This window comes from Labrus mixtus, chromosome 2, assembly GCF_963584025.1.
Source record: "Labrus mixtus chromosome 2, fLabMix1.1, whole genome shotgun sequence".
In the NCBI taxonomy this organism is placed as follows: domain Eukaryota; kingdom Metazoa; phylum Chordata; class Actinopteri; order Labriformes; family Labridae; genus Labrus; species Labrus mixtus.
This window is the reverse complement of record NC_083613.1, coordinates 11,186,663-11,200,661: the sequence shown is the minus strand read 5'-3', so window position 1 is coordinate 11,200,661 and position 13,999 is coordinate 11,186,663. Positions and strand designations below refer to the sequence as shown.

At 39.9% G+C, this 13,999-nt stretch overlaps 1 protein-coding gene across 2 annotated transcripts; it reads left to right on the top strand.

Annotated features, from left to right (window-relative positions):
- Positions 1–1,384: 1,384 nt before the first annotated feature.
- On the top strand, positions 1,385–13,315 carry LOC132984746 (interleukin enhancer-binding factor 3-like). 2 transcript variants are annotated; one of them, XM_061051683.1, is made up of 20 exons: positions 1,385–1,504; positions 1,837–1,973; positions 2,534–2,645; positions 3,178–3,371; positions 3,498–3,672; positions 3,812–3,965; positions 6,019–6,110; positions 6,512–6,607; positions 6,718–6,829; positions 6,930–7,027; positions 7,110–7,218; positions 7,309–7,443; positions 9,073–9,263; positions 9,447–9,566; positions 10,244–10,375; positions 10,548–10,709; positions 11,818–11,944; positions 12,078–12,116; positions 12,330–12,653; positions 12,747–13,315. In XM_061051683.1, the coding sequence occupies exons 2-20, from the start codon at positions 1,861–1,863 to the stop codon at positions 12,854–12,856; spliced, it is 2,595 nt and encodes an 864-aa protein (XP_060907666.1). In that variant the 5' UTR covers positions 1,385–1,504; positions 1,837–1,860; the 3' UTR covers positions 12,857–13,315. The 2 variants fall into 2 exon arrangements, with proteins under 2 accessions (XP_060907666.1, XP_060907672.1); XM_061051689.1 differs by lacking the exon at positions 12,078–12,116.
- The last annotated feature ends 684 nt before the right edge of the window (positions 13,316–13,999 follow it).

Here is a 13,999-nt window from a genome sequence, read left to right as displayed (position 1 = left end):
TCTGTGTTGAAAGAAAAAGACAAGGACAAGGGCAGTGGATTTGGAATAGGAGAGGAGCATCAAAAATCTTTAAGACGCATTTCACATTTTTGGCCTGCCGTCAAGCCAAAAATGATAAAAAAAATACTTCCTGGGAAAATTCTTGTATTCTTGTACCAAGTTTAGTCAAATGGGAATTTGGGTCAGGATCTTAATTACCTTTTTTGGCAAGCAGGAAAAACGAGTCAAGGTTGGAGCAGATTTTTCAGGGGGTTTTGAGTTAGACAAGGGCATCCCACAGGGGAGTGCAATAAGCCCAGTTGTGTTTAATATTCCAATGAATGGTATAAATGGAAATGTATGGATGTATCAAATCAGCATTGCAGACAAAAGGGACATATGGATGTGGGAAAGAAATGACAACAAAAGGAAAACAATAAAGTGGCAGGCAGTGGTAGAGTTGGTCATCCCTCGAAGGTCAGGGGTTTAATCCCCAGCTTCTGCAGCCACATGTCCGATGTGTCTCTGGGCAAGACACTAAACCCAAAGTTGCTCCTGCTGCTTCGTTGGTGTGTGAATGTGTATGAATGGATTAGTTAATGCAGTATGACACTTGACATATGTAATATATATATAATAGCAGCCTATGCCATCAGTGTGTGAATGGGTGTGAATTGTTCGACAGAGAGTCACATAGAGAAATTATCATATGAATGGGGATTCAAGCTGTCAACAAGCATGCTTGACGCAGCTAGAATAGCCTATAAATTGAAAAGCCATATAAAACACCGGAAACAAAATGTTAAATAGTCATAAATCTATGTTAGTAGTAGCTGGATGTAACTCGGACACTCTTATACAGTAGGTGACAGTAGGCACCTTTAAATTGTTTGCAATTCGGCTATAATTTCAGAGAAGAAGGAGAAGATTTTTAGAAAATACTCTATTTCCATAATAAAATTGAACAGGCAGACTAAAGCCAAACAAACACATTCACATTAACAATCAGCCAAGACAGTTACTGGACCTCAACTCTCCCTGGTCAGACACACAGCACAGGATTTCCTCTTATCCCCACAGCTCCAGGTGCTTTTCCATTTTCCTATTTGGTTTTGTGGAAGCAGAACTATCAGCCTTGCTTTAATGTTGCATCTCCTCAAGGCCACCACATCAACTTTAGGCCCAGTCTGTATTTTATCCCTTCGAGTCATGTCAATCGCCAATTTAGCTTCTCCAATTAAAAAGTTTAAAAGTTGGCACTTAAATTGTGTTGCTATGTTGTAGCCTACCCATAGACTGTAAATATTGGTTGTGACCATAGACTGTAAATATTGGTTGTGACTCCACTGATAAAAGAAGAAGATGTTGTTCCACTCTGGTCCGCATGGTGGCGATAATTCCTCTTACAGTTGTTTACACACTGCCATTAAACTAAAGAAGAAGAAGAGCCATCGCTGAAAGAGACCAAACGACTACCAAATTACTGCGAAACGATCAACTCTTATAACATTTCTCGTTGACGAAGGTGAGCCTAAGATGCACAGACCAACTAAAAATAGAAAAAATGAAGCTGACAAAATGGTATTGAAATCCGGGTCATTGATAATGTGTGTTAGCTCGGTCAGTGCTAGGTGCTAAACATAAAGGTTAGCTGAACAAGTATTCTGTTTGTGTCAGTCTGTGGTGTTAACTAGTTACCAGGGGCAACAGTGAATTAAATTACAATTTACGCTCTAATATATTGGACAGTCCTATTAGATTATGTGTGTAAAGTTTTGGTCTGCCAGCAATACACCAGGTGTACACTGACCAGACATTTGTTTGTTGTTGTTGTTGTTGTTGTTGCTTATTTTCCAGCTTGAATCCGGGAGTCGTGACAGGATGGCGGCCGCTGCTGAGTCAATGTGGGATGAGCACCAGGCGTATGAGGAGCTGCTGTACTGGGACAGTCTGATACAACAGGGACATCGGCTCCTACCGCACGACTTTGACAGGTACAGGACACACACACACACACACACACACACACACACACATGGGTAACCTAAAAGTGCTAAATAACATTAAAAATGAAATGTCACAGATAACTGCTTTAAGAAGTATGATATGAATGTTGATTCTATGTAGATCTAATGAACTTGCTTAAGTAAACATTTAATACAACTACAAGTTGTGCACCTGTGTGTCCGATCACACTTCAAGCTATTTACTGACATTGTTTCCTCATGTCCTTGCTTGTGTTGTACTTACTCTCTTATGTACGTTGAATAAAAGTGAATTGTAGATTTTTAAAAATCTGACAGACGATGATTGACGGGTTCCAAGATTGCTGTTCAATAAATACTACATTTAATTTGTGTTAACAAACCTTATTGACACAGCCTGTACAATTTCTATTTTTGCAGAATCATCGAAGTGTCAGTAGTGATAACTGTTATGTTAATTAGGTTTCCCTTTCCTAACTCACACCTGTTTTACCTGCTTTTGACTGGTGCGTCAAAGCTTTTCTTCAAAAGCTTTTCTTTGCTTCATTTTTGTAATTTGCTCCTTCCAGATATGAGGACCTGCGTTACTGGTATGACTGCCTGTGCTATGAGGAAGAGCTGAGACAATACCACGACTACATTGCTGCTATTGAGGAGATTGAAGATACCCAGCATTATCAGGTTATTCTTTTTCTGGCTGAACTGTCCCCTGAAGACTTTTAGATGCATATTCTCTCTTTTTTCCCAATTCAGACATTAAAGTCTCTTATTTTTATCTCATGTCACCCACATGGTGACTATACGTCTGGTGTTTTCACTGTACAAGTGTACAAGTTTTTCCCTTTAAAAAGACAAGGTCATTTAAGTATACTTACATGAAACTGTATCTGGTGCATGTGGATGTCTCATTTTCCAAAGTTTCTTAAAACCATGAGCTACCTAAACATGTTTACTAAAATAATACTTCCCCATTCTATTTTTAGGGGCTGTCTTGTATAAGATCGCTATTTATTCTGTGTTCATGGAAATGACTGTCGACTTAAAACTAGTAACCGAGAACTTCCTTAAACCAACACAAATTATAATCTAGTAGTAGTCATAAATTATGAATTTACTAATGTGGTTACAATATAGGATGGAGATATATTTACCTTTCAGCTGCACTATTGCTTTTCTCTGACATGAACCCTACTTTGTTGCTGTAATAATTTAGGAAGCTGCTGCACCAAAGGTGCATATGGGGCCATATGATCGCCATGTGATGGCCAAACACTCTGAAGTGTATCCCTCACCTGAGGAGCTGGAAGCAGTGCAGACAATCATCTCCCATGTAGAGAGTGCACTCAAGACTGTGTCTGACCAGATGGATACTCCGAAAGAAGTCAAAGAAAGCACAGTGACGGCGAGGTAAGCAAGGCATCAAAATGATCTGTGACTGTCCTAGTGGTCAAGAAGTAACTACATTTGTTTTTAGAACCTCTATTGTTCTAAACTGCATGTATATATATGGTGGCTCTTTTACTCTTGTCATAGTGCAACTGGTGATTCACAAGATTGTGTCCTGCGTGGGGTTATGAGGGTCGGTCTTGTGGCTAAAGGACTGCTGCTGAAGGGAGACACTGACTTGGAGCTGGTGCTGCTTTGTTCTGACAAGCCTACAGTCACTCTTCTTGAACAAGTGGCTGAAAAGTTATCTGAACAGTTAGAGGTAGGTCTGAGTTCCTGCAGCTGAGTAACTGTATCTCCATAAAACAATTTACAGAATTGATAGTTAAGTTATTTATTTTTTTCACAACAATTAAGGTCCCTCTTTGTCCTCCTAAAGTGTTATTTCCTCTCTTAAATAGACAATTTCAGCGGGGACATATACAATAAGCCAGTGTCCAGGAGATGCAACCATTGTTCTGTCAAGCAACAAGGAGTCAGTCCTGACTCTCACTATCCACCTGACATCACCTCTTGTTAGGAAGGAACAGGACGGTACCGTGGAAGAAAAAGAAGGTAGGTTTTTTGGACCAGTCTCCAGCTAGCCATGAGCTTCCACAGGCCTGATCTGTGTTTTCTCAGAATACAGTCGCTGTACTGCTTCACTGATCTGTAACGCCACACTGAAAAATAAAACGTCACAAACGCTGTCCATCTTCATCTCATCATACCTCAGTGAGACTTGTACAGTGACTGTCTCTGACTGATGCCAATGAAAACCCAATGAACATTGGCTTTTCACTCGCACATGTGTCCTGTCGTCGTCTTGTGACAAAGGTGGCGTTTGCCAGCAAGATCATGTCTTCTGTAACGAAGATACATTCTGCACATATTGTTGATAACAGTGCCAGTCATAAAAAAAAACAACTCTGTTTATTCTTGTTTAATTGTTTTCATGTTTTGAGTGAAGGCTTTTCAAGAATAACAAGTTAAAGCGCGCATTGCATGTACTTGATGCTGAACATGTCAATTTGGCACCAGCTGCAGCAAAACTGATCAGTAATGAGGGCATTTCTGGGGCCTAACGTATGTGAACTAAAATTGCAACAGAAAGGAAGAAAATAAGGAACATTTTAATCTGCTTTTCATTTATTCTTTTTTATTAATAGATAAACCAGTAGGTCTGATGAGATGAGAGATTAATTGAGCTTTTGTGTTAAGTTGTTTTATTGCGAGTATAAAGTTTTAATGTAACTATTTGAAGCCCTGGGGAAGTTTAAAGAAGCCCCACATACTGATGCATACCAGCCACAGTGCAGTTTCAGTTTGTTACTACACTGTACACTGGGCTGGGCTGCAGAGTTGCATTGATATAATAATTTAGTCTTAGTTCTTTAAGTTAATTATTTTAACCGAATAAGTTTTTCTCATGAGTTGTGTTTGACAAAAGAGCTATTGTTTGAAAACAGTACGAGGTAATCACTGTGCTCAAGCTTCTGGTCCCAAACTATCCATGTGGAGCTAGCCTATGACACTTGGCTCCAAACTTTGATCATTTAAAAACTGGACCTATTTTGAAATTGTAGGTTATGTATATTAAGATGTGTATCAGGCAAAACGCTGCTCTTTCATTGTGTCCAATACATATCCAATTAACATTGAAGAAGTATGGACTTTAAAAGGGGTGGGATTGAGTCAAAAATCAGGTAAATAAAAAATAATCTTCCGTGCTGTTAGGATTATTGTTGAATCAACTTGCAATAACTGAAGCTTTAAGAACAATGTACTTCCATGCAAACAACTGATTTTATATAAAAGTGTAAACAGTTTTGATATGCCACTCAAAAGCTTTATTGTCATAAATAAGGATGTATTTTCTCAATAATTATCTTTCCAGTTAAATTTCAATCTTATAATACTTCTGTTTTTGTCTTCTTCCTCGGTTTCAAACTTCCTTTGCGTGATCTGCTTTAAGCTTTTTCCCGTCACTCATGAGACAATTTATTCTGCTGCAATGTTGACAGCAGACGGCAGGAAGTCAAAGTGAGGCGAGTTTTATACGCGGTGTAGAAAACAAATGAAAACTTGCACACAGCTGGTATGACTTACTTTGTGCTTAAAGCTTACCAGGCCACTTTGGTACCATGGACTACATCAGTTTTGCTGCAGTGTGGGGCACACGTGTAAAACACTCTTAATACTTGTGATTTACAACTGATTGCCTCTGAGTTTGTCAAGTTTTGTAGGAACGGTGGACCTTTGACCAACTGGACACACTGTCTCAGGAGGGGGGGAAAGCAGTGAACCAAAGCCAAGCAGCAGAGGGAAGGGGGAATTAAATATAGATTACCCAGTACATACATTAACAACAAGCTGAGCATTGTTGTAAATACTACTGTGACTTCTTGACTTCACCACTGCTTCTAAATATCAAGTAAGAGTTATCTGGGTTCTATGACAGGTGACTGTTATTCTTGTTGGGACTGAATACTTACACAGTGGGTACTTAGGACCCCCTGTCCTTGCTGCTGCTGGTTTTGGGAAAAGCTGCTTCTCCCTGAGCTGCAAGACAGAGCCCAACCCCCTTGGTCAAACCGTACCTTTTCTTCTTACTCCACCTCGTCAATAGAAACGCGAACAGTCAACGATCCGCCGGACGTTCTGGACAGGCAGAAATGCCTAACTGCCTTGGCGGCTCTCCGCCACGCCAAGTGGTTCCAGGTTTGCATTCACGTCCTTTTAAGTACATAAGGTTGAACTTTTCAACTTGTCTTTTCTTATTTTCTTTCCTGACGTACACTTTCTCACTGTGCTTTTAGGTTTTACTGTTGTAGACCCTAAATGTTTTTAGATTTAAAATGTTAACTCTGAAGAGTGGTCTGCGGAGCCATACCAATGACAGACTTGAATAAGTCATTGGTACTGACACCGGCATACCATTTGATTTATTAACCTGTCTTTTCTCAGATTGAATGCTCCAAATATCAACACTACTAACACTAGTACTGTTGTGAAAGGTTTTTTTTTTTTTTTTTTTGAAGAGAACACTAGTCTAAAGTGTTGTTGATCGATTCCATGTGTTCTAGGCCTCAATCTGAACTGGCTTCTGTCTGTGTCTCCAGGCTAAAGTCAACAACCTGACTTCTGCTGTTGTTGTGATCCGGATCATGAGAGACTTGTGTAACCGTGTTCCCACCTGGACGCCACTCTCAGGATGGGTGAGGAAACTGTTTGTTGAAAACTTGTATAACAGCATCTAGAGCAGCCAAATATTTGGCTATTTAAAACTATTTTCATAATTTCCACGTGTTCTTTCATCCCCACAAAGCCTCTTGAACTGCTGGTAGAGAAGGCTATTGGTACATCCGAGAGACCAATGGGGGCAGGAGAGTCCTTGCGTAGGGTTTTGGAGTGTATTGCATCTGGAATCCTCTTAGAAGGTGAATTACTACTCATTAATATGTTTATTGAGTAACCAACATGGATGCCTCTACACTTGCATTGTCATGAATTTAACAATTCTACTGTATCTGTGTAAAGACGGCCCTGGAATTAAAGATCCATGTGAGAAGGACACCGTCGATGCAGCTGCATGTCTGACGGTGCAGCAGAAAGAAGACATCACACAAAGCGCACAGGTTAGATCAGGCTGCTGAGTCATATAAGCACTGTCATTCTTTGAACGTTGAAAAAGTATCTAACGTAAATGATTCTCTTTAGTTTGCCTTGAGGCTGTGTGCATTTGGACAGATGCACAAGGTGTTGGGAATGGACTATAAACCTGTAAAGCCACGGAGGTCAGCAGCCTTCAGCAGCAAAGATTTCACAGGTACCCAAAGATCTGTTTCTTTTCCCATTTTTGTGCAGGTGACTGCTGTTAATCTGTTCTTAAGCTTTTTGTTGTTGTCGTTTATGGCAGGTCAGATACCACCAGCTGGACAGTTTCCAGAGAAGAGACCTTATTCAGAGGTGGAAAAAGGAGATGATGAGCCTCAACTAAACAGCAAACAGAGGAAGTCTCTCAAGTTCCAGAAGCGCTTTCAAAGAAAATCATGTAAGAAATGAATATCAGAGGCCCAGGTCAGAAAAATGTAACTAACAATGAAAAGCAGTTAACACAAAGTACATGATCACTGATAAACATGATGTCAGGTTCATTTTATTTTATTTGTGTTTCGCAATCAAGTTGCCAGATGACCACCATACAATCATCAGTTTATAATGCATTTCTTGAATGTTTCCAAGTGTATATTGATTTATACATTAATACAGTATATAGTATAAATAATGTATAGTTTTGCAGCAACCATGAACAAAAGCTAAGTATCTGTTGCAGGAGTTCCTAATCACTGTCCTCAGAACAACCATTTCAAATATGCTCTTAATTTCACCCCACCCTCCATATCTGCTGAACACACTACTTTGAAAGGCAGCCAGTTTGGCAGGATCAAGTGAGACTCCAGCCCTGGGGTCTAATGTGAAATGTATTTATTTTTGTAGAATCCCTCGGGGTTTTAAAAAAAATGGTACTCTGATTCTTTTCCATACCAGATGTTTTAAAATGACACAAGAGAGCAGCTGTGGTGGAGGGACAGAGTGACAGACAGAGAGTGGGTACAGTTTAAAAAAACAGTACAACCCTGCAAAAAGCTGCAGGATTTATTGTTTGCAGCTGAAGCTGCACTTCATCCTCTGTCACAATGTCGTCTCTCATAGAGCCACAAGACAGACAGACTGTTCTCATTTACAGGTCAGAAATATTGAAATATCATTTTATCAACTCGTTTTGAAGTCTAATAAATATTCACAAGTGCAGTTAAATTGTCTGTTGTAGACAGAGCGCAGAGGAGAGGTTACCAGGTCTCTTCTATAGAGTCAGTGGTCCTGTTATTGAAGTCCCAACCTGCAGACGTTTGTCTGGAGGGCTTCTCACCACTGCACATTGATTGAAAGACATAAAAGTCCAAAACTCCACACAATGATAAGAACATTTAAAAACATGTGGCAGATTCTCTGCATGTACGGCTCCTAATTTAACTGGATTGTGTGTTACGATTAAGGAGATAATGTTTACTATTCTATATATTATTGTTTTAAATAGCCGAAGATAACGATCAGTGATTCTTTTATGTACCAGCAGTGTGAGCATAGTGGTCATTTAAACAAAGTTGCCAATTTTTGGATGAAACTCGGGTATTGTGACTGGAGGTCGACTGATTAATAATGTTCATGAGACCGATGGAATATAGAACTTGGAATATTACAAACTCCAACACAAGACTTTGTTTAAATGCTCAACCAGAGACTCTTCTCCTGCTCCAGTTTTCTCTTGTGTCTGTCAAGAAATATATGTTTTAAAATCAACAATAAACAATTAAAAAATGCACGTAAGATGAATAATTAATCATGATTAATAATCATGTTCTCAATATTGACCAAAATAATCGTAGTTATCATTTTGACCTAAATCCTGCAGCCCCAGATACCATGCTGCTACTGCTCCAGTCACATAATGCTCCAGCAGTGCCAGAACATTGACCTTAAATCCACCATTGTGCCTTTTACATTCGATTTATCAATACAAACCTTCTGGATTTTGTTTGGATATTATTAATATTTTATTTTCATATGTGGTTGCTAATGTTTTTTTGCCATTTTCTCTGTATGTTTCTTTTCTCCACAGTCACTGATGACTTTAGTATGAACGCTGTGATGCGTCTGAACCAGTACAGGCCTGGCCTGGAGTACCGACTTACATCTCAGACCGGTCCAGTCCACGAGCCAGTTTTCACAATGGCTGTGGACTTAAATGGGAAGACCTACGAGTCGACAGGGCCTTCTAAACGAGCAGCCAAGCTTAATGTAGCCACCAAGGCAAGGCTCTTTTTATATCTATAAGTGGCCTTTGAGAAGTATATATTAGTATCATAGAAGCTAGTTTCCTGAGTAACCTGCATGTTTTATGAACTTTCTTATTCGTGACATTAGAATCATGTGGCAGTTATTGCTGTCTCACATTCTTGTCTGTTAATGTTCTCTGAAATGTGTCATTCACAGGTCCTGCAGGATCTCGGTCTTCCTACAGGCTCAGAATCTAAACCAGAGCTCAGCACCAACTTTGAAGCAACCCAGGAATCCGTTAAAGACTCTTCCGCGGCCTCTACTACATCAGAAGACGTATGTACCTCTGCTCTACTCTATGGAATTATTTATTTAAAGAGGACATATTCTACCCCTTTTCTATCTTTTCAAACAGTCTCATGTGGTCTAAATGAAACATCTGTGCTGTGCTTTGGTCAAAATATAACATGAATCAACCACCAGAGGAGGTTTGTGACTCTGTATAAACCAGCTCTCAGAATGCTCTGTTTTGGTGTGTGTCTCTTTAAATGCAATGAGCCCCACTGTAGTTTTCCCGGTAGACATCACTCATCTATAGCGAGAATAAAAATGGCAGACCTGCGCAACAGTTTTGTTCTAGGCTGGGGGTGGAGTCCATGGGTTAGAGATACCAGGGGAAGGATTTTTTTTTCCAGAATCCCACTTATGATGTCACAATTTGAGCATTTTTCTCTGTGTTGTAAGACTTATGCAGACCACAAACAAAGGACTGGATGGTTTATTTCACATTGTGTGGGTCAGTAGACACTCAGGTTACCTAAATATATGTTCAAAAACACTGTAAGAGTGGATTTTTCATAATATGTCCCCTTTAAATCTTGTTTGAAACTCTCCTAAGCAGTCCTAAGATTTGCTTTCTTCAGTTAGAAAATAAGTATATAATGTTCTTGAAGAAAGGATTGATAGACATGAACCTTAAACACCCAATGTGTTTGTGCTTGTGCTGTGAACAGAGTGGCCAAGGTCCTATATTGACCAAAAATGGCAAAAACCCTGTGATGGAGCTGAATGAGAAGCGCCGCAGCCTGAAGTACGAGCTGTCTGCTGAGACGGGAGGATCTCATGAGAAGTGTTTTGTCATGGAGGTTAGTCAGCAGTATTGTATGCAAGTTACAAGAACAAGACTTAAAGCGTAATTTAATATAAAGTTTTTCCGCTTTGCCTTTAAAGAGGAATGAACTCAATAAATAAACAGCAATGCATGCCAGCTTACACAATGGTGAAAAAACATTTGTTACCTTTTTGTCTGCCTGTCAGGTGGAGGTTGATGGACAGAAGTTCAAAGGGAGAGGCTCTAATAAGAAGGAGGCAAAGGCCTTTGCTGCCCTCGCTGCTTTGGAGAAGCTTTTCCCAGAAGACAACAGAGGGTTAACCCCCATCAGAAATCCCCCAAAGAAGAAGGTCACCTACACTGACATGGTATCTCATTTAGTATAAGAACTGTCTTTTTAGGAAATACTGATAACCTTAAAGGAAGAATATGCGACTTTTTGATCCAGCAGATGTCGCCCTTGAGCACCAGCATGAAGCCAAAACAACTTGCGCTGCATTGTTGTGTTAGCATGCTAATGCTAGCATTCTTTATTTTACTCGTATCTTCACACTGCATGTAAATTTACACGAAATGACCGTAATCTAAAAAAGCTTACGTGACATTCAAATAGGCAGTGAGTACAGTATGTTATTCTTCTTTTCTCTAGTCCCTCAATTAAACAACTTTTATACGTGAGGGGAGGAGTCAGCCGGCTGTCCGGGCGATGTAAACACGCTGTAGATACGGCTCGGAAAGCTCAGAAAACATCACAGACAGTGGGACTCAGGTGTCACATTCATTGTAGACAGTCATGACTCACAGAGTTATTTTCAGAGGATATACTTGAGTTCTGCTACATTTACCTGTAAGTGTGAAAAATCACATATTCTTCCTTTTTAAAGGAATAAATTATTTAGGTTTTATTTCCATAAAAACGTCATATGGCCTGTTTTTGCATTTGTGCAGTTTATGCTGAAAATCACTCTTTATATGTTGTGAATTGGGTCTATAGTTGCAGACTCCAAGTCCAGTTGGTTTGACTAGTGTGAGTGTTCCATACCGTGCTCAAGCATGTTCATCCTTCTTGGCCATGGCGCAGTATAGTTTCTTATGCACGAGCACGGGAACATAACGCGAACATGGCATGAAGTTGATTTCCATTGTTAGACTGTGTGTGTTTTCTCTCATGTTACTCAGTGCATGAGTTGACTTCATGAGTCAATCACGCCACCTTAAATGTCAAAATGATAACTGACCATTGTGTTTGTTTTTAAAAGTCTCTCTTGCTTGACACTTTCATGACTCCACTAAAGGCTAAGTCAATGTGTTTAACCATTCAGTAAACCACTTTGACTGAAAAATGTATTGTATAAAACCTAAGATCATAAGTGTCTACTTATTTGCCATATGCAAGCCTACAAAATCTGTTATTTCACCCAATAGCCTTTGCTGTTATTCTTAAACATTCTCCAATTTCAATTTTCTTTTCAACAGCATATTCCAGGGTTCGGCACTATTCGTGGTATTCCTTCAGACTCTGGGTCTCGTGGCTGGGGTCCCAACAGAGGTAGAGGCAGGGGTCGAGGCAAACTGTTTCCTCCAGGACCCAGCTATAACAAGAGTAAGGAATTTCACAAGCTCACAAGGTGTTAGGTCAACTTGCATAGGCAAAACAGGGTCCTTCAAAAGCACTTCATACACCTGTGGAGAATATGAATATTAAAGATTCATGTCTTTCCCTTTTTCAAAACAAGCAAACTACAGTTATGAGAGCAGCACTGGCACAGGCTATCGTAAGTTAACTCTTAGATTGTTTGTGGTTTTGTGTGCTTGTATATTTATATTGGAGTGTATGTGTAGAAATTAGCTTTTCTTGATGGCCTTTGTTCATTTTAGTTTGTACCTAGGTTGTCTTTTTATCTGTTTTTTTCCTCAAAGAGTTTCCCTATATTATATTCATATAATATTACAGTAGTGATAATCCTCTTGTCTCATCTGTCATTTAGATAAACTGTATGGTAATAATGGAGCCGGCACAGCAGCCAAAGGGGGTGGCTCCACTGGATCAGGCTATGGTACCTTTTACCCTGAGAACAACATGTACTCCTCCCCACCTGACTCCGGCTCAGACCCAAACGTCACAAAGGGAGAAAGCTACCAATCGATGCCTCCTCCTGCTGATCAGGAGAGCCCTTATAGCTACGGATATGGAGATGAGAAGAAGAAAATGCTGACCCAAGGTCAGAATGAGGGCCAGGGAGCAGACTACTCTATGTACAGCACAGCTTACCCTAGCTCTGTGACAGGTGGACAGGTGTATAATAACTACGGTGAGTAAAAACAAAGCCAGTTTTAATCAGACAAAATGGGCAAAATGCACAAGATAAACCAAATAAAGCTGTCTGTTTTCTCCCGTTCCACAGGCTGGGGAAACCAGTCATCCTGGGGGAATCAGCAGGAGCAAGGCATGTACCAGGGCTCTGGAGGACAAAACCAGGGATCATATTCAGGATACAGCAACATGAATTATTAATCATCACACTGACTATCCTTTCTCGCCCAATTCAGCCATCTTTTTGACTCTGACTGTCCACTCTTGATTGTGATCCTGGAGTACCACTTGTAAAATGAATAAGAAAAAGGTTGTGTTGTCTGAAACTGGAATGTGCTGGGTTTTTTATTCGTTGTCTCCTCTCTTATTAATTTAAACAGAAGAAGGTGAGAAGTTCAGGCTCATCTTTTGGTTTAAACTACCTACTTTTTTTTGTCTGCAGTATCCACCAAACTGTCCATGTAAACATGGGTGTTCAAAAAAGAAATGATATATCAATATGTCTTGTTCCTGCAGTTTTCTCTTTGTAATCTAGTGTACTGGTTCTGTTTTATTATGGTGTGACTTTGTTTTAAAGCTGCTTTTAGATTTGAGCCTGAGATTTATTTCTGTCACATAAAAGGTCTCATCCTTCTTGTAAAATAAAGACCATTACTTCTGTTTCAGGCCAATTTGTTTGCTAAATCAAAGACGGGAACTAAGGGGCTTGCTAGAAGATGTTCTTTATTATTAATCCCTGAAGAAATTCAGTTTTTCAGACATGCTACACACATGGGCTGTTATACACAAGCATGTATGCAGAGACAGGATCCTATAAATGGAGAAATGGAGAACTACAGAGTAAGGGGCTGCACATAAAAAAAGCTCTTGAGCAGTTTGTAACAATGCTGTCTTGTTCAATGGCACATCAGCCTCATTCCATATTTTTGTTCATACTGGGACTAGAACTGGTAACCATTTGTTTCCCAACCCAAGTCCCTACAGACTGAGCAACTTCAGCTTAGAGATGTAACAAGTGCTTAACTTTTTAGATACTGTCATTAGAGAAGCACTGATACTGAGTATGACTATTCATGTCATCAACTACCATTTGTTGGATCATTGAATTTGTCCTCAAAGCTGGGAATGAAACAAGTCAATTTGAGTTTCCTTTAAGATATTCATCTCAGCTGTGTCAGGTGGAAGGTTCAGCAACAGTCACAAGTGCTGTGAGAGGCTCCTGCAGTGCCTGCAGACACTATCAGCGTGTTTAGCATGTACATAAAGCATGCATGGTCTCCATGTACAGCTTTGTGGCTCACAGACTTCAGATAGTCCTCATGACCCATGTGAGAAAACTAGGTC

Coding starts and splice junctions, on each gene's coding strand:
- LOC132984746 (XM_061051683.1), top strand. CDS start 1,861: ATGGCGGCCGCTGCTGAGTCAATGTGGGATGAGCACCAGGCGTATGAG. Junction 6,608..6,717: donor GGACGCCACTCTCAGGATGG/GTGAGGAAACTG, acceptor ATCCCCACAAAG/CCTCTTGAACTGCTGGTAGA. Junction 7,444..9,072: donor GCGCTTTCAAAGAAAATCAT/GTAAGAAATGAA, acceptor TTTTCTCCACAG/TCACTGATGACTTTAGTATG.